The 26,849-nt window shown below is 40.7% G+C and overlaps 1 protein-coding gene across 7 annotated transcripts in view; it reads right to left on the reverse strand.

Annotated features, from left to right (window-relative positions):
- NUMB (NUMB endocytic adaptor protein) overlaps window positions 1–26,849 on the reverse strand; it is a 145,993-nt gene that overhangs the window by 47,010 nt on the left and 72,134 nt on the right. For all 7 annotated transcript variants that reach the window (XM_079769162.1, XM_079769161.1, XM_079769163.1 and 4 more), the window contains one exon: window positions 1,847–1,987. In XM_079769162.1, the coding sequence (XP_079625288.1) occupies window positions 1,847–1,972 (126 nt within the window). In that variant the 5' untranslated portion in view covers window positions 1,973–1,987. The remainder of the gene's footprint in view (window positions 1–1,846; window positions 1,988–26,849) is intronic.

Raw genomic sequence — 26,849 nt, forward strand, 5'->3', positions numbered from 1 at the left:
TTTGAAATCAATAAAAATATATTAAAGAAAAGTGTATGTATTTTTCTTTTTAACTATAAATACTCATACTATATACATGTACATTATTCTTTATCTTGCCTTTGTTATTTAATAATAAATACACTAAAGTCATCTTTCTGTATAAGCACAGGCAGAGAATACTCTTTCAGTGTCTTCTGTGTCAATGATCATCACCTCTATTAGTCTGGGACAAGAAACTAGGTGTCATCCTTAATACCACCCTTTTTCACTCCCTGAAAAAGTCATCTCCATCCAAATCCGGTTGCCTTTATCTCTTAATTATCTCTCAACTTCAATTCTTTTCATTTCCACAGTCACCACTCTAGTCCCACCTACCATTATATCTCTCCTCTAGATTACTGTAATCTTTCACTAGACCTCTTCCATCCACTCTGGACTACTTTCAACCACACTGTAGACAGAGTCCCAGCAAATTGGGAAGATAAAAAGGTTCTGGAAGATGGGTGGTAGTGATGATTGCACAACAATGTAAATGTTCTTTTTTTTTTTTCAATCCTCACCCAAGGATATTTTTCCATTGATTTTTAGAGAGAGTGTGTGTGTGTGTGTGGGGGGGGGGGGGGGGGGGGAGAGAGAGAACTATTCATGTGAGGGAAGCACATCCATCGGTTGCCTCCTACAGGAGCCCCGACCAGGGCCCAGGCCAGGGAGAAGCCTGCAACCAAGGTATGTGCCCTTGACTGGAATCAAACCCAGCTTCGGTCCGAAGGCCAATGCTCTATCTGCTGAGTCAAAGGACATGAATTTTAAGCAGAGTAATTGCCAGGCCAGCCAATTCGGGTACGATTCAATTGGTCAGGGAGCCCCGCCATCGCCCCACGATCACCCTGCAGAAGGAGGCCCAGGCCACCCTCTGCAGGGCGATTGATTGGGGGTGGGGGGGCTCCGCAATCGATTGCCCCAAAGAGGGAGGCCCAGGCCACCGGCTGGCGGGGCAATCGGGGGAGGGGGCCTCCCTCTGCTGGGCGATCAATCTGGGGCCCTGTGATTGATTGCCCCACAGAGGGAGGCCCAGGCCACCAGCCAGCGATGCTTTTTGGGTGTGCGGGGCCGGTCAGCAATCGCCCTGAGAGAGAGGCCCAGGCCAGCCAAGCAATCACACCCCACTCCTGTCGCCCGCAGAGGGAGGCGACCAGTAGCAGGGGAGGGGGGGACAACGCTGCACAGATGGCAAGCAGTGGCAACAGCAGGGGCAGGGCCAGCTGCTGGCAGCTGGGGGAAGGAAAGCCCCGATAGGCCCTGATCGCCGGCCAGGACTAGGGACCCTACTGAGGGGTCCCAAAATGCGAGAGGGCACAGGCCAGGCTGAGGGACACCCTTCCCCCATGCACGAATTTCATGCACTGGGCTTCTAGTCTATATATATAAAAGCCTAAACAACCGGCCAACTGTTTGACCGACTGAACAGTAGGTATGATGCACACCGACCACCAGGGGGCAGACGCTCAATGCAGGAGCTGCCGAGCTGTGGTGACTTGGCAGCTGCAGTTCTCGGGCGACACACCCAGAACCAGAGAGGAGGGAGCCCGATCCCAGGGTGCATCACCTGAGAACCACCCTCTCACAATCTGGGACCCCTCGGGGGATGTTGGAGAGCTGGTTTCGGCCTAATCCCCGCAGGCCAGGCCGAGTCACCCCAGGGCCTCTAGTTTAAATATAAAGAGAAAAATCACTAATTTTAACCTGTTTTATTAAATCTATCACTGAAGCAGAATATGAAGATATTAGTTTTGTGAGGGACTTCACATATAATAAACTGCCCATTCTTTTCTACACATACATTTATAGAAACGTGATCTTTTACCTTAACTGGGAAGCTACATTTTCCGGTACGAACCCCTTCTTCATCTGTTTGCCACTGATGTGGGCGACTGGCCTCTGGAATATAAACATCTTTCTTTCTCCTAAAACTTTGCCGTAGTTTGTTCATTTTAATTTTTACAACCTGCAGACAGAGTTAAAGAAATATGAAAAAGTAATTATTACTTTCTCATGTATTTAAATTTTGGTTTACAATATTAATGAAAAACAAATGTACCAAAGTAAAGATTTTGGTTTGGGGGGAAATGAGCAATTATTATACTTCCTCTAATACTAAGCTCAAACAAATCATTTCACATTTTGAAGACAATTGGAATACTAGTCTTGTAAAACAACAATAACCTTTTAGGATTTGCACAGATGTTGTTCTGAGACTTTAATTATAATAATTCAATGAGTATATCCATATTGATCTACCTCTCAAATCCATTCTCACTCCTAAAAATGAAAATTTGTACATGTAGGCCAAACTATAAACTGTTAAAAATTTCTGAAAACTTCTATACTTATTAGGAAAAAAAAATTCAGTCTAAAACATTGAAATTTGGGGACTTTTTTGGCTTACTATTGAAGACACTAAGCAAAGCAGGGATTACAGTCACCGTTTTATAAAAAGGTGTTTTACAATAAGGAATAAAATAAAGTTTCTTTTAAACATGTTTAAAGGAAAAGTTCTACTAGGATAAAATTATTCTAAAGAAGAAATTTCTTACAAGCAATATGCTATCAGAATGTACTTTCATATCTATAATCATTACAGATATGAAAGTAGCCCAAGAGAATCACTCATCAGCTGCCTTATCATGCCCCCTACTGGGGATAGAGCACGAGTTAATGAAGTAGTCCAAGTCTCATCATTAACTCTGTAAATTAAAAAGTATTAAACTATAGTCAGTTTTTTTTGTTTTGTTATTGAAAGAGGTACTTCTCAACTGCTTTCATAGGTGCAACAGAAATCACAAAACTACAGAGAAGGAAGACCTAACTGATAAGAAATAACAGAACATTCAAGAACCAATGAATAGCCCTAACCGGTTTGGCTCAGTGGATGGAGCGTCGGCCTGTGGACTGAAGGGTCCCGGGTTCGATTCCGGTCAAGGGCATATGCCTTGGTTGCAGGCACATCCTCAGTGGGGGGTGTGCAGGAGGCAGCTGATTAATGTTTATCTCTCATTGATGTTTCTAACTCTTTATCCCTCTCCCTTCCTCTCTGTAAAAAATCAATAAAATATACTTTTTTAAAAAAGAAGAAAAAAAGAACCAATGAATAAACATAATGAATAAGTGTCCCTTTACAGAGCAAATCAAAACCTAAAATCAATACCTCCAGCCCTAGCCAGTTTGGCTCAGTGGATAGAGTGTCAGCCTGCAGACTGAAGGGTCCTGGGTTCAATTTCGGTCAAGGACATATGCCCAGGTTGCGGGCTCGATCCCCAGTGGGGGTGTGCAGGAGACAACCAATCAATGATTCTCTCTCATCATTGATGTTTCTATCTCTCTCTCCTTCTCCCTTCCTCTCTGAAATCAATAAAAATATTTTTAATAAATAAAATAAAATCAATGCCTCCAACTTTTTAAGTTGCACTGCTCATTATTTTAAGCACCTCACAGCCTAAAAGAAATCTTAACTTGAGAAAATGAGTGACAAAGCTACATAAAGGAAACATCCTCTTTGTCAGAAGTGTTAAACAGCAAGAGATTGAACATTGATTCCCACGTGACACCACTGAAAGACTTGAAAATCAAAGTTTGCATTCTGTGGAAAGTCATTTTGTATTTTAAAATGCATAATGCCACAGGAGAACTATTATCAGATTAGCTATTTTACACAGACAAGTCAATCTTACCACATATCTTCTCAAAAGGTAAAAAGTCTGACAGACAAATGGCAATGTAAAAAAATCTCTGGATTTTTAAAAAATAAATTTATTATTTCTCAATTCAAAACTGATTTACAGAGCACAGGAGGTAGATGTTAAATAATCAAAGGGCTGGACAAAAGGTAGTCTAATCCTCTGCCTTGATGTAGATCACTCATTCCTAAACTAAGCTAAATGAGAGTCTACTTTAACAGACTTCCAAAAAGAATTACATAAGCTTCCTTGATTATACATCCTGTTATACTCTTTCATATCACATTTTTAAAATATACAAAAATACAAGAAAATGAAAAACACTTGCTCAAATTGGCACTCTAAGAATCTTGTGACTACATGAGTCCTTTCTTCTTAATTTTTTTCTCTTAACAAAACAGACTACCTCCTATCGAGTCAGGCCAGACACCTAAGAGGCATCACTGCAATCACCCTTTCTCTGACCAGTGACCCCACTGATTTTACCTCCTCAGTATATCTTTATTTATTTTTTATTTTTATTTTATATATATTTTATTGATTTTTTACAGAGAGGAAGGGAGAAGGATAGAGAGCTAGAAACATCGATGAGAGAGAAACATCAATCAGCTGCCTCCTGCACACCTCCCACCGGGGATGTGGCCGCAACCAAGGTACATGACCTTGACCAGGATCGAACCTGGGACCCTTCAGTCCGAAGCCTGATGCTCTATCCACTGAGCCAAACCTGTTAGGGCTCTCCTCAGTATATCTTTAATTCATCCCCCAACCACCACCACATGAGTTCTACTAGCCTTAGACATTTTTGCTTAAATTATTTCAAAAGCCTTTCACTTAATGGTCTTTTCGCTTCCAAAATAAGTCCATTCCACTCTGTTCTCCTGACTACTGCCAAGAGTGCTTTCTAAAACACAAATCTGACCACGCAATTACTCTGCTTAAAATTTCAATTGCTTCACTTCACTTTCAAGCCCAAATTCCTAAGCAGGGCAAACACAGTCCTTTTCATTTGGTTTCACTCACCAATCCTTTCAGCAGTCCCCATTCACACGCTAAACTCCAGCCATACTAAACTACAATTCTCCAAACAAGGCAGGCCCTCTTTCAGAACTTCTGTATATGTTCCTCCCCGTGCCTAGAAAGACCTTCCCCTGTTTGCCTCTGGTTAAAGTCTATTCATCATCTTTTAAAGAGTCAGTTCAGGAGTCTTCAAGGAAGCTAGCATTTTTTTCTGACAAGCCCCTACCTGGCCTGCATTAAGTCCTTCCATTTCATATGATTCCAATTAACACCTACTGCTTACTTCTATTACTGTATTCATCAAAACTTTTAGCAACTTTCTATTTCCTTAATAGCAGACTATATTTTGTTTAAATAGTACCCCTACATCCTAACACAGTGCCTGTCATATATATGACAAAAGGTAGTTCAATCCTCTGCCTTTAAGTAGATCACTCATTCTGTACTATAAATTTGAAGAAACTAAAAGAAAAAATAGACCCCCATCATATTAGATGGTATTTACTAAGTAGGGTAGATGTAGACATAGAAGACCAGGGAATCATCAGTGTTGGAAGACACTGCAGATGGAATAGCAGGCCAACCTCCCATTGACAAAGAAACCACTTTGACAACTTCCCTTAAAGAAAAATATCTAACCTATATCCCAGTTATGATGATTTCCCATCATACTTTTTTTAAAAATTCTTTATTGTTTAAAGTATTATGTCTCCCTTTTCCCCCACTGACCTCTCCCCTGCCGCCCCTAACCCCCAGCATATGCCCTCACCCCGCTACTGTCTGTATCCATTGCTTATGCTCATATGCATGCATACAAGTCCTTTGGTTGATCTCTTACCCCCTCAACCGCCTCCTTCTCTCATAGGTTGGACTGTCTGTTTGATGCTTCTCTGTCTCTGGATCTATTTTGGTTCATCAGTTTGTGTTGTTCATTATATTCCACAAATGAGTGAGATCATGAGATATTTATCTTTCTCTGACTGGCTTATTTCGCTTAGCATAATGCTCTCCAGTTCCATCCATGCTGTTGCAAATGGTAAGAATTCCTTCTTTTTTTTACAGCAGCATAATATTCCATTGTGTAGATGTACCACAGTTTTCTAATCCACTCATCTGTTGAAGGGCACTTAGACTGTTTCCAAATCTTAGCTATTGTAAATTGTGCTGCTATGAACATAGGGTTGCATATATCCTTTCTGATTGGTGTTTCTGTTTTCTTGGGATATATTCCTAGACGTGGAATTACTGGGTCAAATGGAAGTTCCATTTTCCCATCATACTTCTAAGTCTTGCTCTCTTACTTAAATTTCTATATTTGAGCACACTGATGTTGCCTCAAATACATTTATTTAAAGTTAAATCATCACCTCTTATCTCCCATCCCTTAAGTCCTCTCCCTCTGACCCAACCTGTTTGGGTCAGTAAAAATTGTTGGAGAATTTGCTATGTGCTGGGCCCTACTGTTAATGCTGGTGGGAAGAGAAATCCATAAGACAACTTGCCTTCTTGCCTTTAGGTGACTCTGTCCCCTCATAAAATGTTGATTTCTGCACAATATAGTATAGTGACTATAATAATAGCACTATAAGGAGTATGTTCTGGAAGCACAGTCTAGGTTCAGGATACATTTACTCAGCAAGCATGTCAAACTTGCGGCCAGTGGACTGCATGCATGCTGCTGGCGAGTTTGACATGCTTGCTCTAGGGAATATTGACTTAGCTAAGTTTTAAAGGAAGAACAAAAATTAGCCACATACATTGGGGAGTGGGAAGGAAAAGATAATTCAGATAGAGGCAACAGCATCAACAAAAGCACAGATGAAGGAAATCAAACACTAGGCAGCAATGCAAGAAGAGAAGCGCAGAAATGGGGTTGAAGGATCAGGTCTTGATTTTTATCCTATGACAATCAGAAGTCACTAAAAGGTTTAAAACACACCAGTGACATGGTCAGAGTTGCAATACAGTTAGATTACTCTGGTGTCAGTGTGGAAAACAAATCCGAAGGGGAAAGGGCAGCAGATGATGAGTTGGGAGACTTTTAAAATAGTCGGGGCAAGTTATGACGGCAGACTGAATAAACTAGGGCAGCAGTGGTGGTGTAGGAGAACGGAGATTTTAGGAAAGTTTAGAAAATAAGAGTAGCAGTGAGAATTGAGTAAAATCCCAGGATAAGACTGTAAACCAATAATCAGCTTCACTGTTTGCTTGGGGAAATTCTTGTGAACTAATTTATCTGGGCAAACAATGTATGCATCAGGGCAAACAACACTTCTGGAAGGTCAACAGATTGCCTCAAGACTCTTTCCTTGTTGTGTCTACTAATTCTAAATACTATGTCCATCCCAACCAGTTCTCCACTTTGAAGGACCTACCTTAAACCATGTGAGTCCATATTTAAAGACCCTAGAAATACCCTTTCCTAACTTCTCGTACCTACAAGACTGTCAAAGTGGTGTTCTTCCTTGCTGCAGTCAGTTTAATAAATTGAGCTTTGCTTTGGCCAACAGGATTCTTTGTGGGAAAAGCCAATGCAGTAGGTCCTTGGGTTACGTCAGAGATCCGTTCCTATGGGCACTACGTAACGCGATTTTCGCCGAAAGTCGGAACCCACCTACATAAGCACCTAAGTCACTCACATGGAGCACATACACAGCGGTAATGAAGTCAAACAGTAAAAAAAAATTAAAAGAAAGATAATTCCTGACCTTTACTTGTGGTAAATACAGTAAATAGTAAAAAACATAAAGCACATATGTACATCCGTCGAAATGGCGAAACTTTTTTTTTTTTATAAATAAATGGGAGATGGCGATGTAACCACGAAACGACATACGTTGACTCCAATGTAACCCAAGGACTGCCTGTAGCAGGAATTGGTGATTGATTATGAAAGGTGAGGAAGAGGGCAAAATCCAAATATGAATTTTAGTTTTAGTCCCCAGCAAACTGAATAGATAAGTTCAGCAAACTGAATTGCTGAATTTGAGGGGCTTAATAACAGAACTTCCAGGTGGAGAGGGGTGTAAGCTTGAAGTTCAAGAAAGGGTCAGGGCCACCATAGTTAGTCATTATAAGTAAAACCTTTCTTGTGATGATCTCTTACTACTATTCTCCTCTTTTTTCTTAATAGGAGTTAGGACACAGTAAATAGAATTAAGCCAAACACACTAAAAAATAAACAGGTGCAGCCCTAGCCGATTTAGCTCAGTGGATAGAGCGTCGGCCAGCGGACCAGAGGGTCCCTGGTTCGATTCTGGTCAAAAGTACGTACCTCGGTTACAGGCTCCTTCCCGGTCCGAGCGCATCAGGAGGCAACCAATAGATGTGTTTTTCTCACATCAATGTTTCTGTCTTTCCCTCTCTCCAAAAAAATCAATGGAAAAATATACTCGGGTGAGGATTTAAAAAATAATATTAAAAAAATCAATAAACAGGTATGCCAGGTGTACCGGTTAATAATGCAGGTTTTTTCAATAGATGGAGTTACACATTTTAGATTTATATGCGATTTTATATGTATGCTATTTTGTTGTATTGACAACAAACTTCAAAACTTCATATGTCAAATTTGCTGAAGGTGTTAACATCATAGGTATTTTTACGCTTAAAAATGTTGAATTTCGTGCCAAAAAAAGAATTTGCAGGAAGTTTTAATTCATTACTTTATTTTGAAGAAAAAGTTATCGTATACTTCGGGAAGCTTATGGTGAATATGCTCCATCTCAAGATACTCGTGAACGCAGGTTTAAACGCTTTAAAAGTGATGATTTCGATGTGAAAGACAAAGAACGTCCAGGTCAACCAAAAAAGTTTGAAGACCAACAATTACAAGCATTATTGGATGAAGATGCGTGTCAAACTCAAAAACAACTTGCAGAAAGATTAAACGTTGCTCAGCAAACAATTTCCGATCATTTATAAGCAATGGGAAAGATTTTAAAGGAAGGAAAATGGGTGCCACATCAACTGAATGAAAGACAAATGGAAAACCGAAAAGTTATCAGTAAAATGTTGCTTCAACAGCACGAAAGAAAGTCTTTTTTGCATCGAATTGTGACTGGCGATGAAAAGTGGATTTATTTTGAGAATCCCAAATGCACAAAATCATGGGTTGATCCAAGTCAACCATCAACATCAACTGCAAGGCCAAATTGCTTCAGAAAGAAGACAATGCTCTGCGTTTGTTGGGATCAGGAAGGTGTGAGGTATTATGACCTTCTAAAACCAGGTGAAACCGTTAATATTGATCGCTATCGACAACAAATAATCAATTTGAACCACACTTTGATCGTAAAACGACCAGAATGGGCCAGAAGACATGGCAAAGTAATTTTGCTTCATGATGACGCACCATCACACACTTCAAAACCAGTTAAAGCCAAAACCGGTTTGGCTCAGTGGATAGAGCGTCAGCCTGCGGACTGAAAGGTCCCGGGTTAGATTCCGGTCAAGGGCATGTACCTTGGTTGCGGGCACATCCCCAGTGGGGGGTGTGCAGGAGGCAGCTGATCGATGTTTCTCTCTCATTGATGTTTCTAGCTCTCTATCCCTCTCCCTTCCTCTCCGTAAAAAATCAATAAAATATATTAAAAAAAGAAAAGAAAAAGAAAACAAAACAAAACCAGTTAAAGACACGTTAAAAGATCTTGCCTGGGAAGTATTAGCCCACCCGCCATATTCACCAGACCTTGCTCCTTCAGATGACCACTTGTTCCGTTTGATGGCACATGCACTTTCTGAGCAGCACTTCAAAACATACGAAGAAGTAGAAAATTGGGTCTCTGAATGGTTTGCCTCAAAACAAGAAAAGTTCTATTGAGACAGTTTCCACAAATTACTTGAAAGATGGGGGAAATGTGTAGCTAGCGATAGACATTACTTTGAATAAAGCACTTTTTTTTTAATAAAGCACTTTTGATGTTTCTCTTGAAATTATCGTGTTTTCTTTGATTACAAAATCCGCATTATGAATCGGTACACCTGGTACACACCATATAATTGGCCAATATGTGCTATACTAATATAACCATACCAGTGATTAAGTTTTTGCAATGTTTACATTCTAGACAGTAAACAGCCACAGTGCTGAGCCTTTCTCCTAGGATCCACCCTGACCTTTCACAGTCCAACAACTAGTAGTTTAATATCTGGTTTAACAGAGTACTGAGGCCAGTGAATGTTCTGATTGGTCAGTAACAGTGCAAGTCAGATTCCAAAAGTTCCATCTCTCTTGGCACAGTTGTTGGCTCCCTCCAGGGCCTTCGTGTGCCCTGGCCTAGTCCCAGGTGGGCAAAGAGAGACATACAGTACTCACCAGTCCTCCACCCTGTCTACTATGGTCCTGAATGTTAGCTCCCATCACTACATGTTCCCCCAGTGCCGTGGTCGGCAAATTGCGGCTCGCGAGCCACATGCGGCTCTTTGGCCCCTTGAGTGTGGCTCTTCCACAAAATACCACGGCCTGGGCAAGTCTATTTTGAAGAAGTGGCGTTAAAAGAAGTTTAAGTTTAAAATATTTGGCTCTCAAAAGAATTTCAATCGTTGTACTTCGATATTTGGCTCTGTTGGCTAATGAGTTTGCTGACCACTGCCCCAGTGAGATCACAAATAGATTTATTAGGAAAGACAGAACCGTTAGCAATGACACTAGCTCCCCAAACAGACCAGCTAGCTCTTCATCAGACTAGATAAAAAGCAAGATGCAACCATATGCCTCCTACAATAAACCCACTTTAAACACAAAGACACAAATAGGTTAAAAGGAGAAGGATGGGGGAAAAACATACCATATAGTAGTCAAAAGAAAGCTGGAGTGGCTATGCATCCCCCTCTCCATAATTAATAGAATAAGCAAGCAAAAAATCGGCAAGGATATAAACAGTATCAACCAACACGACTTGACTGACATTTAAAGAACATTCTACCCAATAACAACAGAATACACATTATTCTCAAGTATATGTGGAACTTTTACCAAAATATACCATATTCTGGGCCATAAAACAAGTTTCAAATTTAGAAGGATTCAGCCCTGGCCAGTTTTCTCAGTGGTCAGAACGTCGGACGGCAGACAGAGGGTCGCGGGTTCAATTCCCAGTCAAGGGCACATACTTCGGTTGCAGGTTCAATCCCCGGCTGTGGTCAAGGCACATGTGGGAGGCACACAATCGATGTGTCTCTCTCACGTCGATATTTCTCCCCCCTCTCCCTTTTACTCTCTCTAAAAAAATAAGTGAAAAAAATATCCTAGGGTAAGGATTTAAAAAATATATAATAAATAAAACAAAAGGATTTAAGTCATACAAAGTTTGAGCTCTAACCACAATGAAGTTAAATCAACAAATATGTGGAAACTAAATAATACATTTCAAAATAGCTCATGGGTGAAAATAGAAAACAAAGGGAATTTAGAAGGTATTTTGAACTGAATGAAAACACAATATATCAAAATTTGTGAAATGATACAAATTTATAGCACTAAATTTGTAGCACGAAACCAGTGGTTCTCAGCTGGGGGCAATCGTGTCAATCAGGGGACTTTTGACAATATCTGGAAACAAACTTGGTTGTAACTAAAAGGGATGCAATCGGTATCTAGTGGGTAGCGGTCAAGGATACTACTAAATAGCCTATAATACATAGGACAGCCCCTCACAATAAAAAGTTCTCCAGCTCAAAATGTCAATAGTGCCACTAAGAAACCCTTCACTAAATGCCTAGGGGAAAAAAAGGTCTTCCCTAAATCACTGACTTCAGCTTCCATCTATAGAAACTAAAGGGACAAAGTAATGCCAAGTAAGAAGGAAAAAAGGAAATAGTAGATTAGAGCACAAAGTGTAAAGTAGGAAAATAGAAACATAGAGAAAAGGAAATCAAAAGCTGGTTCTTTGAGAAGATTAATAAAACTGATAAACCTGTATCCAGACTAATCAGGTAAGAAAAAGATAAATGACCAAATATCAAGAATGAGAGAAGCATCATTATTATAGAGTCTACAGATATTAGAAAGAATAAGGGAATACTATAAACAAGTTTAAAATTCAACAACTCAGAAAAAATAGATAAATTCCTTGCAAGAGGGACCTCTGTACTATTGTCAACAATAAATACAATTTTAAAAAAGAAATAGATAACCTGAATAGTCCTTAATGAAACTGAATTTATAGTTTAAAATCTTTTTACAGAGACAACTCCCAGGCTAAATAAATTCAGTGGTAAATTCTACCAAACATTTAAGGAAGAAATCATACGAATTCTACAAAAATCTTCCCAAAAAACTGAAGAGGAAGGAATATTTCTCAGATCATTCTATCAAACTAACATGACCCTGATACCAAAACGAAACAAAGACATTATTTAAAAAGTAAGCTACAGATCAATTATCTCTCATGAACATACATGCAAATATTCTAAACAAAATTTCAGCAAATCAAACCAAACCAAACAATACATAAAAAGGATAATATATCATGACCACATGGAGTTTTTCTAAGAAATGCAATTAATTAACGTTCAAAAATAAATGTAATTCACCGTATTAGCAAACTAAAAATATCGCTGTCAATATTATGTTTGCAACTCATGGTAAATTGTGTCTTTCCTTCTTTGACTTCACACACTAAACTGAGATTTTAAAAATTAGGTTAAGATTAAATTAATTATAAGCATAAATTCTCCCCTTCTCTCTATATATATCCTATAGAGTTCATATTTAGCCTTGATTTTTTCATGAATTCTAGTTCTGTACTTCCAATTCCAACTCATATCTCCAAATCAAATTTATCTTTTCTTTTAAGCAAGCTCTTCTTCCAGACTTTCCTATTTCTACATAACACCTTTATATCCATCAAGACTTTCAAATGACAAAAGCAAACTCAAAGGTTCATCTCTGACATTTTTCCATAATTCATCCATACCCAGTCCAACAATTGGTGCTACTGGATGGGAGTATCAATATCTCTGGCATTCAGCTACCACTTTCGGTTCCTAATTGCCCTGGTAGAAAAATCAATTCATCCATCTTCTGCAACAACCCTAGACTCTAAGCCCTCTTTCCTCTAATCTTCCTACATAGTTATGCCAGATTAATATTCCTAAAATTCATCGTCAATTGTGTTCCAAATCTGTTGACAATCCTAATGTGTAATTTGTGATTCTGGCATTCGGGAGCTTCTATAACTTGAACCTTTTTCCAGCCTCCTCTACCAATACTTCCCAAATAATCCTGTGAAAATCAGGCCTTTCAAATATGCTGTGGCTTTTCCACTTCTCTTTCTTTACAGTGTATTTTCTACTTGTAATAGTTCACTTTCCTCCTCTTTCAATATAAGATACCATATTTTGATATGACAATGAAGCTGATTTTAAAGTAATTTTTATCACAGAAGTAACAGATGTTATTTGTAAAGAACAGGAGAAACAGAAAAGTCCAAATAACTTGTAATCCCACTAAACAGAAATAGCCTTCATTTTACTTTCAGAGTTGTGTGTGTGTGTGTGTTTGTCTTTTTCTATGCACATATGCTTTATCTTTTCCTTTTTATAAAAAAAGGGAACATATGATATCTTTCTCTCAGCTAGGCAAATTTGAAAGCCTTTCTATTCTTTTCAGAGCAGCATGCTTCAGAGAAATAAGATTTTTATACTATTGTTATAATCAAAACTTCGTATTTAAAAATGAAGAAAAAAAAGTTTACATCTCTTTGAAGGCAAGATTTATATTTTACTTAGCACCTAATATTGGCATTTGCTTACATGAATTATTTTAAATTACATATAAAAGATCGCAAATATTTTAATTAAAATTTTTCAACAAGTATTTATTGATTGTCTACGATGCTTTGCAGCAGTAAATAATACAAAACAAAACCCATGCCTCTATGAAGGAGACAGAAAATAAGTAGGCAAATTATTTATACTAGTAGTGGTGTGCTGGGTCATAAGATCCAACTGTTAAATTTTCAACATGTTTGCAAACTGGATGTTAAACACAGTCTTTATTAAAACTTAAATTATATAGCCTTAGCTCGTTTGGCTCAGTGGATAAAGCATCGGCCTGTGGACTGAAGGGACCTGGGTTCGATTCTGGTCAAGGTCACATGCCCAGGTTGCGGACTCAATCCCCAGTAGGGGGAGTGCAGGAGGCAGCCATTCAATGATTCTCTCTCATCACTGATGTTTCTATCTCTCTCTCCTCCCTTCCTCTCTGAAATCAATAAAAATATATTTTAAAAAAACAACTTAAATTATATAAACTTGCAAGTTATTCTAAAACAAAAGTAATAAATACTAAAAATTTTATCACTTCCTAATTATTTTACTACTAGAGGCCCGGTGCACGAAATTCATGCACGGGGGTGGGAGTTTCCCTCAGCCCAGCCTGCACCCTCTCCAATCTGGGACATCCCTCTCACAATCCATGATTGCTGGCTCCCAACCGCTCGCCTGCCTGATTGCCCCTAACACTTCTGCCTGCCAGCCTAATTACCCCCTAACCATTGCCCTGCCAGCCTGATCAATGCCTAATTGCTCCCCTGCCGGCCCTATTGCCCCTAACTGCCCTCCCCTGCTAGCCCAGTAACTCCAACTGCCCTCCCTTGCCAGCCCAGTCATCCCTAACTTCCGTCCCCTGCCGGCCTGGTCGCCCCCAACTACCTTCCCCAGGTGGCCTAGTCCCCCCCAACTGCCCTCCCCTACAGGCCAGGTCACTCCCAACTGCCCTCCCCTGCAGGCCTGCCCCTCCCCCAACTGCCCTCCCCTGCAGGCCTGCCCCCCTCCCCCAACTGCCCTCCCCTGCAGGCCTGGCCCCCCCCCAACTGCCCTCCCCTGCAGGCCTGGTCCCCCCCAACTGCCATCCCTTGCAGCCCTGGTCCCCCCCAACTGCCATCCCTTGCAGGCCTGGTCTGCCCTAACTGCCCTCCCTTGCAGGCCTGGTCCCCCCCCAACTGCCATCCCTTGCAGGCCTGGTCCCCCCCAACTGCCATCCCTTGCAGGCCTGGTCCCTTCCCAACTGCCCTCCCCTGCAGGCCTGGTTTCCCCCAACTGCCCTCCCCTGCAGGCCTGGTCACCCCCAACTGCCCTCCCCTGTTTGCCTGATTGCCCACAACTGCCCTCCCCGGCCATCTTGTGGTGGCCATCTTTGACCACATGGGCGCGGTCATCTTGTGTGTTGGAATGACAGTCAATTTGCATATTACACTTTTATTAGGTAGGATTAACTATGCTCCTGGGGTTATTTATGATTTTTGTATCTGTATGGTACAAATACTACATAATGCTGGGCTAGTGTACATCTTTTTACAAAATCATGTTCAGTGACTTCATGTTGAGGCTTGAAATAGGCCATGGTCAAAGTATTTATTCTACGGAATTTGGGAAAACTACCAATCATTGCTTGATTTATTGTTTTGTGATTGTCTAGCTCTAAGAAACTAATGCAGCAAATCTTAATAATGCAGATTAAACTTAAAAGTGTGTGTTGTCAATAACCATTACATTATGAATAGCACAAAAAATGTGAGGATATGTTCTTCCATTATTTGAAAACTATTATCCAATTCAGCTAAGCTGTCTCTCAGGTAATTGAGAAATGAGTAAAATTCTGACATACATCTTCATTGTTTCACTTTCATCTTACTCATTAATACAAACAAAAATATCAACCATCATTCATGATGGAACTACACTCAGTGAACTAGTTGTGAAACACCAGCACACCACTAACTATATGGTATGTTAGAAGATGGTAAATGTTATGCAAAAAAAATGAACAGGGTTAAGAGGGGGATTAGAAGTGCTGGAGGCAGGGATAAATTTTTAAATTAAAGTAACATCTGAGCAAAAGAATTGAAGGAAGTAAAAAAGTGAGCCATGCAAGTAGGATGAGAATTCCAGAAAAAGGAAAAGAACTACAGCACATACTTGATATACATCCTATATAATAAAAAGCTAATATGCAAATCGATCGGATGGCAGAACGTCCAGTCGCTATGACACGCACTGACCAGCAGGGGGGCAGATGCTCAACACAGGAGCTGCACCCTGGTGGTCAGTACACTCCCACAGGGGGAGCGCTGCTCAGCCAGAAGCCCTGAGCCAGGCTCACGGCTGGCAAATGCAGTGGCGGTGGCAGGAGCCTCTCCCGCCTCCGTAGCAGCGCTAAGGATGTCTGACTGATGGCTTAGGTCCACTCCCAGTAGGCCTAAGCCATCAGTATCCCCTGAGGGCTCCTGGACTGTGAGAGGGTGCAGGCCGGGCTGATGGACACCATCCTCCCACCCCCAATGCACGAATTTCGTGCACTGGGCCTCTAGTAGTAGATATAGAAGACCCACCCAGGAAACTTGGCCCTGATGATTGTTTCCCTATAAGAAAAAAACACGAGTGAGCCAAAATGGTAAAATTACTCTAATTTTTACGACAGTATTAGTTGGTTCCAAATATAAGAATATAGAGGCTAAAATATAAAATCATGAGTACCATTTAAAATATTTGGGGGGGAAACAATTAAATTCACAAATTTCCTTAGATAAGCTTGTTAGGACATTCTACTTCTCCCAAGGTTAAGTCAGGACATTCTACTTCTCACAGGGTTAAGTCCCAAAGATAGCAATAAAAGCAAAAATCACATAAATTCAAAATTATATTGGGAATACCTTAAATCATCCATAAAGTACAGTATTACACTATCTTGCAACACAGCCAGATATTTCTCCTTTTTTCAACAGAACACAGTTGAATTAGCAAGCTTACGTTTAGGATCTATGCTGTGAGAAAAATTTCAAACTAGTACTAGAACCACAGGGCATGCTCAGACTATGGGAGGCGCAAAAACAATGTATAGCACAAACTTATTGAGCAGAACAACAAGAGATCTAAATTTAATTAAATCATTTTTAAACTGTGACTTTTATTTTACTGTTCTCTGAACAAATATGGTTGAATTTGAATATATACAACTGCACTGTATTCTTCATCATTCTATCCCAGAATTCTATAGGGGAAGTAACATGAAAAAGAATGTACTGACTGTCCATCTGCTAAAAAAAAAAAAAATCATTTGTTTACTCATAAAAATACCATGTTAAATTAACATTACATTAAATTAGAACATTTTACTACAAGCATAAAGTATTTCATATTTGAATTTTCTCTCTTTGATTTTTAGTATTTCTTATGATGTGGAACTTGGTCAAGATTTAGAGTGAAGAAAAAATCTTTTTATTTGGTCAAGTTAAGTTAGTGAAAAAATGTAAGGAATCCTAGACTCTCAGCATGGCCAAAGGATTTAGAGGTAGGTCATCTACTCAATCCTACTCAACAATAAATTCTAAGAATTTTGGATTAATTTTCCTAACTGGCATAATTTGCCTAACAGGAAACAATTTATAACTTATTAACTTGTACCACTGGCTCAGATGTTCCACTTAGGCACTGAGCCAAATGAATAGCACGAAGTACAACTTCATTAACAACACTAAAATAAACACAGGACTAATAAAATTCATTTTTAAAGTTCATAGTTAGTTTTGTGATAAAAGTTAATTTATAAACAGATTCATGGAAAGGTACATAGATCAAACAGTTGTTTCTTTTTTAAACCTACTTTTCAAAAAAAAAATTCATTCAGCTTCTGAATAAACCTGGGATGTCAGTAAATTTAAAATTTGTTTATATTACAGTTGAACTTTTTTGTTGTTTTTGTTTTTTTGTTAATCCTCACCCGAGGATGTTTTTCCACTGATTTTTAGGGAGAATGGAAGGGAGCAGGAAAGACAGAGAGAAACATCAATGTGAGAGAAACACGTCGACTGGTTTGCTCCTGCATGAGCCCCAACCAGGGCCCAGGCCAGGGAGGAGCCTGCAACTAAGTTATGTGCCCTTGACCAGAATCGAACCCAGGACCCTTTGGTCCACAGGCTGACGCTCTATCCACTGAGCTAAACCAGCTAGGGCTCAACTTTTTTTATTTTAATTAATAAGCAACATATGATTAGGGTTATCTTGAATACTGTGCTACCTTATTTCTGAAAACTGTGCCAACTATGGCATTTTGAATTAGAATATTTTAAGAACAGAGTATTGTAATTTTCAATAGCTAAAACTAAAACACTTTGCTTTATCAACTATCACACCAAAGGTTTAAGATGAACAATAAATTGTCTGAAATATCCTAAAGATTGGTATTTGAGAAGAGAACATTGTCACAATTTGAATGTCGAAGCTCTCCAGCCACATACCCCTCAGGCTTGATTACAATTTAGATCACATGTTCTCAATATCACAGGGTATCATATACCACATAGGTTCTTCAGATTCAGCAATGTCCTAAGATTATGTACAAATCTGAATGTACATGTGTCTGCACTTTCTAAGCCAGACTTCAACTTTCATCAGAATTTCAAAGGATTCTGTAACTATCAAAAATTTAAGAGCCCCTGATTTAAACAGTAGTCTCTGATCCTTATCTATTATCTGACTTTAATTTTAGGTTTCTGCCTTACTAATTTTAATCTTCCCACTCATCCAAAATATTCTTTCTTTTGTTTTGATATATGGCTTCTTTATTTACTCCTGAAAGATAATAATGGAAAACCAGAGCTTCATAAAATGAGGAAAAAACCTACTTAAAACTGCAGTCAAAGGTGACTTCAAAACCAGAACCTGTATATTTTTAAGAAACATTTTCCTAAAAAGCTATCTCTTCTGAGTACTTTTTCTTTCAGTTACAAAATCAATTTTATCTTTTAGTTGCCCACTTGAGAAAATAATTGATTAACTGAATTTGCAATTCAGCTATACTTACCCTTACCTCTTAAGGTACGTTAAGACTTAGCTAAAAATGCATAATACCTATCACCCCTAACCCTGTATAACACAGACAGACTTCAAGAATTAAATCTTTACGTATAGAACAAAATGATTTTGCTCTGATATAGCTAGTGAGGACTGATTTAGCAAGGAACTTTTTGATGAAAAAAGGGCAGAACTGCTGAGAATGCTAGCCTACTTTTTACACTACTTTCTTCCTCTGAGCATCTGTCAAGTGTGGGATGAGAAAAAGGTGCTGGAATCTGGAGAGGCAGACTAGAATAAAAATATAACTGGGTCCAAGAATTTTAAAAAGAGAGACAGACACACAGAAATGCCACTTGGAAATTTATAGAAATAGAAGGTTAAAAACAGTTCTGCTCCCCTTTACTGACAAATAACTTCACAAATTATCTATACACATCTTCTCTCCAATTCTTGAACTCTCTCCAGTCTGACTCCTTCCTCTTCCTCACAGCCCTCTCTCTCCCTTTATACAAGCCATCAACAGAAGAGTTATAAAATATATCTTAAATCTGTTCACTGCTCATTGCCACCATCAGAACCATGGTCCAAGACAACTTTGTCTCCTACCTCGACTAGTATATACCATCAACTAGTATTAATTTCTATTTCCTCCACTGTCTCCCTCTGATCAACTGTGTACACAAAGTAGTCAGTGTAATATTTACAAATGTAAAATGGATCATGGCACTGCATAACAATGCATCTTCAAATCAAACCACTCTCAGCATCCAGAAGTCAGTATGGCATAATAATTCATATTGCCCACAAAGTGCTTGGAACGGTGCCAAGCACGTCACAAATGCTCAGTAAATGTTAGCATTTAAGGGAAAGCCCCAGTCTGCCTTTCTTTCTTTGAAGTGACATTCTCTCCAACTAACTATGATCCTTTCATTTAACTGCAAGCTCTTTCCCGCTCTGCGTCTGCTGTTTTCCTCTCTCTGAAATGCTTTTTTCTCAGACCCTTCAAGAACTTATGAATCCCGCTCATACTTCAAGTCTCAACCTAAATGTCATCTCATTGATGAGGGCTCCTTTTACCACTTTCTAAAATCCACTTTCTATAATTATTTATTGTATTACTCTTCTCATTTCCTTCACAGTGGCTTATATTTTATAATTTTTTGTTTCATTGGTTAAACTCCTTCTTGAACATCATCAGATGACTAAGCATCCATCCAAGAAATTCTCCAACGGGCAGGAAGCAATGGGTTCTGTGTATCCAAAACTATCTTAATTAATATAGGTATTAACCTCTTTTCACATGAAGCTAAAATATTGGTCATAATATGAATATGTCATAGCCTGTGCTGTGATTCATTATACCTACACCCTTCCCTTAACACGTTAAGCGCCATGTCAGTCACCGGTGACTGAAATGGAAAGGAAGACAAAACTTGGCGCTTAATGTGTTGTTAATGAAATATAACCTAACCCTGTGTCCAATAAAGTATTGTGCTACGTGCTGGAAAAAGAGGATCCAAGGTGAGAAAATAAAGGTTATTTCCTCCTTTAACCTTTTGCACTCGGATGTCGAGTGTGACTCGACACGGTTAGCGTCGGTAGCAGGAATTGAGAAAAAAGCAAGTGAGTGCAAAGGGTTAAGGTCTTGAATTATATAAACGTAAGATATGAGAACCAAAAAGGGGGCATTTCAAGCAGGGGATGGGATAGAATGAAGAGTCATCATCCTATATAATAAAAGGCTAATGTGCAAATTGTCCCCTCGACTGGGAGTTCGATCAGGAATTCAACCAGTAGTTCAACCAAGGGGCAGGGCCGCCTGGCCAACCGCCCACGGCCCCTCCCCCTGGCAGGCCCCGGCCCCAATCAGCCTCCCACCCCGATCAGGGTTGGAGCCGGCCCACCAACCGCCCGCGGCTCCTCCCCCGATCGGCCCCTATCTGGGTGGGCCAGCAGTACCCCACCCATGCACGACTTTGTGCACCGGGCCTCTAGTCCTATATAATAATCCTATATAATAATAGAGAAATATGCAAATTATCCGGGACGCCCTCACGGGTAACGACCAGCAGGAGCAGGTGGGCGTGGCTGCATGCCGCACGAGGCTGGGGGACGTGAGGCTGCGTCAAATAAAATAAAATAAAATGTGTTCACATGCCCTAAAGCACAAACATCCCAGCAGATAACTCAATGCAGGTTATTCTGTAATCACAATAATTACACAATATTGATTACACAATAAACTTATTTTCACTGAAAAAAAATACCTTCATTTAAAGATGCCCCAGTAAGGCTGCTGAGGCTTTCATCTGTCCCTTGCTACACTGAAGACGACAGGGTTCAAAGAGGAAGGGCTCCAGTTTCTTCTTCTCAGCACCCAGCTAGAAGGCCTCCCTGGGTGGCTCTCCCCGCCCAGCCCTGCGCAGGATGGGCGCTCCGCTCTGGCCCGGGAGCCCCAAAGGGAGGCGGAGCGAAGTGCTTTCCCTCCAGGACCCTGCTTTCCCTGGGAACCCAGGAATCTGCCTCCCGGGGCAACTGTGCAGCAGCCAGACCTGGCGAGCCCCGGAGAGGGCGACCTACCAATGCAGGTGTGTACGCTGGCAGAGGCCATACAGCTGCCGTAGTTGAAGTTGTCCTCATGGAGGTCCGGGGGTAGTGGGGATCAGAGTCAGCCATGTTGGCAATGGAACCCCAGCTCCCCGCCAAATGACTAGAGCACACGGACCTCAATGGCCCTCAGTCACTTCCTGAGCAGCAGTCAGCCCCAACCGGGGATCAAACCCGAAACCTAAGTAGGTGCCCTGACAGAATGGAACCCAAACCTTTGCCTTGGCAGAGGAGCTCCGGCCCACAGCAGGGGCCAGGGCATGCCAGAGGGGTTTTGTTGAGGGGTCCGGACAGGCAGCACACAGCACAGTGGGTTAGAACTCCTGATACAGCAAGGTTGCGGGTTGGATCCCTGGCACAGGGCACAGACAAGAAGCAACCAAAGAGAGCATAATAAGTGGAACAACACACTGGTGTTTCTCTCGCTCCCTTCCTCTCTCTAAAATAATCAATCAATAAAAATTAAAATAAAAAATAAATCCTCTGGCTTGCAGAGTTGCTAAAACAGTTAGAAATCGAAGTCCCATCCCTTCCCCTTTATTCAACAAATACTTCATATACTCCTTCAATAATCACACTGGGGATGGGTGTTTGTTTGTTTTGGTTAATCCTCACCTGAGGACATTTTTGCATTGATTTTTTTTTTTACAGAGAGTGGAAGGGAGGGAGAAAAACAGAAACTAATGTGAGAGACATCAATTGGTTGCCTCTTGCTGAATCCCCGACCAGGGCCCCGGATTGAGACTGCAACCCAGGTACGTGCCCTTGATCGGAATCCAACCCAGTACCCTTCAGTCCACCTGCAGGAGCACTATCCACTGAACCAATCCAGCATTTTTTTTTCTTTTTAAGTCCTCCTCTAAAGATATGTTTTTTTCATTGATTCTAGAGAGAGAGGAAGGGAGAGGGAAAGAGAAAGAGAAACATCGATCAGTTGCCCAAGCTATCCGACAGGGATGGAACCCACAACCTGTGTACATGCCCTCACCTGGAATCGAACCCATGACCCTTTGGTACGTGGGAGGACACTCTAACTATTGATCCACACCAACCAGGGCTTGGAGGTACATTTAAAAAAATTTTTTTCAGGGACCCCACCCTCCACCCCCAGTGCACCCCCACCTGCCCTGGCCAGGTGGCTCAATTGGTTGGAGTCCCAACCTGTACACCAAAGGATTTCCTGTTGGATTCTAGGTTAGGGCACATACTTAGGTTTAGGTTAGATCCCAGTGGGTCAGCAGGTGCAGAGGCAGCCTACTGGTATTTCTCTGTCACATGGATGTTTCTCTCTCTAAAAATCAACTTTAAAAACATCCTCAGGTGAGAATTAAAAAAATATATATATAAAAAATTTTTCAGATCTAAAATTTTATTTGGTTCTTTTTTAAATTTTATTTTTCATTTACAGTTCACATTCAATATCCTATCCTATATAATAAAACCCTAATATGCAAATCGACTAAACGGTATAATGACTGGTCACTATGAACTGACCACCAGGGGGCAGACGCTCAACATAGGAGCTGCCCCCTGGTGGTCAGTGCATGGGAGCGCCGCTCAGCCAGAAGCAGCGGTAGCGGGAACCTCCACGGCAGCCTCCACGGCAGCACTAAGGAGCAGTGAGCCAAGCGGTAGGGAGCAGCAAGCAGGTGGGCGGTAAGGAGCGAGGGGTCCCAAACTGCGAGAGGGCAAGGCCAGGCTGAGGGACCCCACCCTCCACCCCCAGTGCACAAATTTCATGCACCGGGCTTCTAGTATGTATATAATAGTGTGTATTACATCAAAGCTATGATAGTATCGAATACAACATGCATCATTATTTTATGTTCCACTAACAAAGAAAAAATCCTATCTAATAAAAGAGTAATATGCAAATTGACCATCACTCCAACACACAAGATGGCTGCCCCATATGGTCAAAGATGGCTGCCCCCATGTGGACACAAGATGGCCTGCAGGGAAGGGCAGTTGGGAGGGACCAGGCCTGAAAGGGAGGGCAGTTGGGGGTGATCAAGCCTGCAGGGGAGGGCAGTTAGGAGTGACCAGGCTGGCAGAGGAGGTAAGTTGGGGGCGACCAGGCCTGCAGGGAAGGGCAGTTGGGGGAGGGGGGCCCAGGCCTGCAGAGGAGGGCAGTTAGGGGTGACCAAGCCTGCAGGAAAGGGCAGTTGGGAGGGACCAGGGCTGCAAGGGAGGGCAGTTGGGGGCGATCGAGCCTGCAGGGGAGGGCAGTTGGGGGTGACCAGGCTGGTAGGGGAGCAGTTAGGCATCAATCAGGCTGTCAGAGGAGTGGTTAGGGGGTGATCAGGCTGGTAGGCAGCTGAGCAGTTGGGAGCCAGCAGTCCTGGATTGTGAGAGGGATGTCCGACTGCCCGTTTAGGCCCGATCCTACCGGGATCAGGCCTAAACGGGCAGTCGGACATCCCTCGAGGGGTCCCAGATTGGAGAGAGTGCAGGCTGGGCTGAGGTACACACACCCCTGTGCACGAATTTCGTGCACCGGGCCTCTAGTTGTTAATAATTGTTCATTAATTATGAAATACCATCAATAGTAAGATGCCTCTCAGTATGAGCGATTCATCGTAATTTCAAAGATGTTAAAGCAGTGGTTCTCAACCTTTCTAATGCTGTGACCCTTTAATACAGTTCCTCATGTTGTGGTGACCCCCAACCATAAAATTATTTTCGTTGCTACTTCATAACTGTAATTTTGCTACTGTTAATGAATCGTAATGTAAATATCTGTGTTTTCCAAGGTCTTAGGCGACCCTGCTAGCAGTTCTCAACCTGTGGGTCGCAACCCACAGGTTGAGAACCGCTGCTGTAGAGCCTAAGACCATCGGAAAACACGGATATTTACATTATGATTCATAACAGTAGCAAAATTACAGTTAAGAAGTTGGTTTCAGGTTCTCCAGCCCTATAGGGGTATAGGAGGCAACACTGATGTGTCTCTCTCTCCCCACCGCCTCGTCTCCCTTCCATTTCTCTCTTCTCCCTTCCTTTCACTCTCTCTAGAAATCAATGGAAAAAATATCCTCGGGTGAAGATTTTAAAAAGAGGGGAAAATATTACTTAGCAGAAATTTAAGATAACAAAAGAATGCTTTGAACAGCTTTATGCCAAATACTTTAAGAACTCAAAGTAGATGTATTCTTTTTCTTTTTTTTTTTTAATTGATTTTTTACAGAGAGGAAGGGAGAGGGATAGAGAGTTAGAAACATCAATGAGAGAGAAACATTGATTAGCTGCCTCCTGCACACCCCCTACTGGGGATGTGCCCGCAACCAAGGTACATGCCCTTGACCGGAATCGAACCTGGGACCCTTCAGTCCGCAGGCCGATGCTCTATCCACTGAGCTAAACCAGTTAGGGCTCAAAGTAGATGTATTCTTAAAAAAAGAAGAAAAAAACTTTCTAAAAACAAACTAGAAACAGAAATCCTAAAACCATGTAGAAAACTGAATACATACCTCTCTAAAAATACTAAGTCCACATGCCTCCCCCAAAACACTAAGTCCAGACAAGTTGAACAGAAGTTCAACCAAACTTTAAAGAAACAGATCATTCTAGTCTTAAAGAAATCCTTTCAGAAGGATAAAGATTAGTTCTCAATTCATTCTTTGAGGTCGGCATTAGCTGGATACTAAAATCAAATCATGACAACATAAGAAATAAAAATTATGGGCCAATTTCACTCATGAACATAGATGCAAAAATCCTAAATGAAGTACTAATAAACTAAATCCAAATGTATAAAGGATCACCATGATTAATTTGGGTTCATTCCAGCAATGCAAGGGTAATTCAACATTAGAAAATGTAATTGTCATTCACTGCATTAACAGAATAAGGGAGGATAACCACATGATCTCATAAATGCACAAAAATCAACTGATAACATTCAATATTTATTCTTCTCTCTCTCTTTCTCTCAATCTCTCTCTCTCTCTCTCTCTCACGCACACACACACACACAATCTTAGCCAACTAGCAACAGAAATGTCTTTAACCTATAGAGTGTCTATCAAAAATCGATAGCAAACATTATTAATGGTGAAACATATCAATGCCCACTATTCAAAAATTAGGTGCAGCATAAGAATGCCCACTATTAACACTTGCATTGAATAATGTTCTGGAAGTCCTAACTAGTCTAGTAAGGCAAGAAAAAAACAATGGTATAAGCACTGGAAAGGAAGACAAAATTTGCATTTGCAATACTTTAATAAAATATTTTAGTAAGGTTGCTGAACAGAGATGTATATACCAAAAAAGCTTATCGTAGCAAATAGAAAATGGAAAGGAAAAATATATGATTTACAACAGTAACAAGAAATAAGGTATCTAATAATTAAATCTAAGAGAAGACTTGAGAGATCTTTATGGAGAAAAATATTTTACTGAAAGATATTTTTAAATATATTAAAAAAAACTAGAAAGATATACCATATTTAAGGACAGAAAGGCTCAATATGATAAAAAGAATAAATTAACCCTGGCTAGGTGGCTCATTGGTTGGAGCATTAGCCCATACACCAGTGGTCGGCAAACTGCAGCTCGCGAGCCACATGCGGCTCTTTGGCCCCTTGAGTGTGGCTCTTCCACAAAATACCACCACGTGCGGGTGTGCACGTACAGTGCGATTGAAACTTTGTGGCCCATGTGCAGAAGTCGGTTTTCGGCTCTCAAAAGAAATTTCAATCGTTGTACTGTTGATATTTGGCTCTGTTGACTAATGAGTCTGCCGACCACTGCCATACACCAAAAGGTTGTGGGTTTGGTTTCCATTTCCGATCAGGGCAATGTTTCTCTCACACATGATGTTTCTCTTTCTCTGTCTACACCTCTCTCTCTCTCTCTCTCTCTCTCTCTCTCTCTCTCTCTCTCAAATCAGTAAAAATATATCCTCAGGTGAGGATTAAAAAAAGAAAAGAAGAATAAATTAAATGCATGTGTAGATTAAAAGCAATCTTGGGCTCGCATATGAGACAAGTCCCATTTTTTAAATGACAGCTTTTGAGAGCTTATTTGAAAATTCTAGTAGAGGAATGGTACTCTGTTCTATTGGGGAAGGTCATCCTCTTCAACAAAGTGTGCAGCTTCGGGAGGGGCACACGTGGGTGAGGAAGGAAGGAGAGACTCGCCTAGCCAGCCAGATCAGCCAAATCAACCCTGGAGATCAATGGGGTAACAGATTTTGCAGACAGATCTCCTTATATCCTAACAGCAGTCTTTAAATTTTTGCGTAACTTGACTCAAATTACTCCTGTTCATAGATATTTTTGCAATTGGCATAAACTTATTATCACTAATTATAAAAATTTTATTTTAACCAAATTGTAGTCATAGCTGATATGGCACTTCAGAATTGACAGCTGCATTGAACAAGTGTGAATACTTGATCAGTATTCGGCTGAGTTCTATTGAATGTCCCATTGGTTCAAAGATCAACCAAACCATTGGTTCACCACATGTAAGCTCTGATAACCGCTCCTGGAAGTGATAAAATGTAGCCAACAATTTACATAACATAAGGTTTTGGTTCTTGGTAATTCTCTGTGAACATTGCCAAAACACCATCTCCTTAAAGCCACCTAAAAATGTATACATCTATTCTAAATACAAATTTCTTTTACAAAAAGAAAACAGACAAAACACATTCATAATACAATGATTGTACTGGACTAAAAGAGTATTCTAGTGGAC

Source organism: Cnephaeus nilssonii, assembly GCF_951640355.1.
Source record: "Cnephaeus nilssonii genome assembly, chromosome: 4".
Classification (NCBI taxonomy): domain Eukaryota; kingdom Metazoa; phylum Chordata; class Mammalia; order Chiroptera; family Vespertilionidae; genus Cnephaeus; species Cnephaeus nilssonii.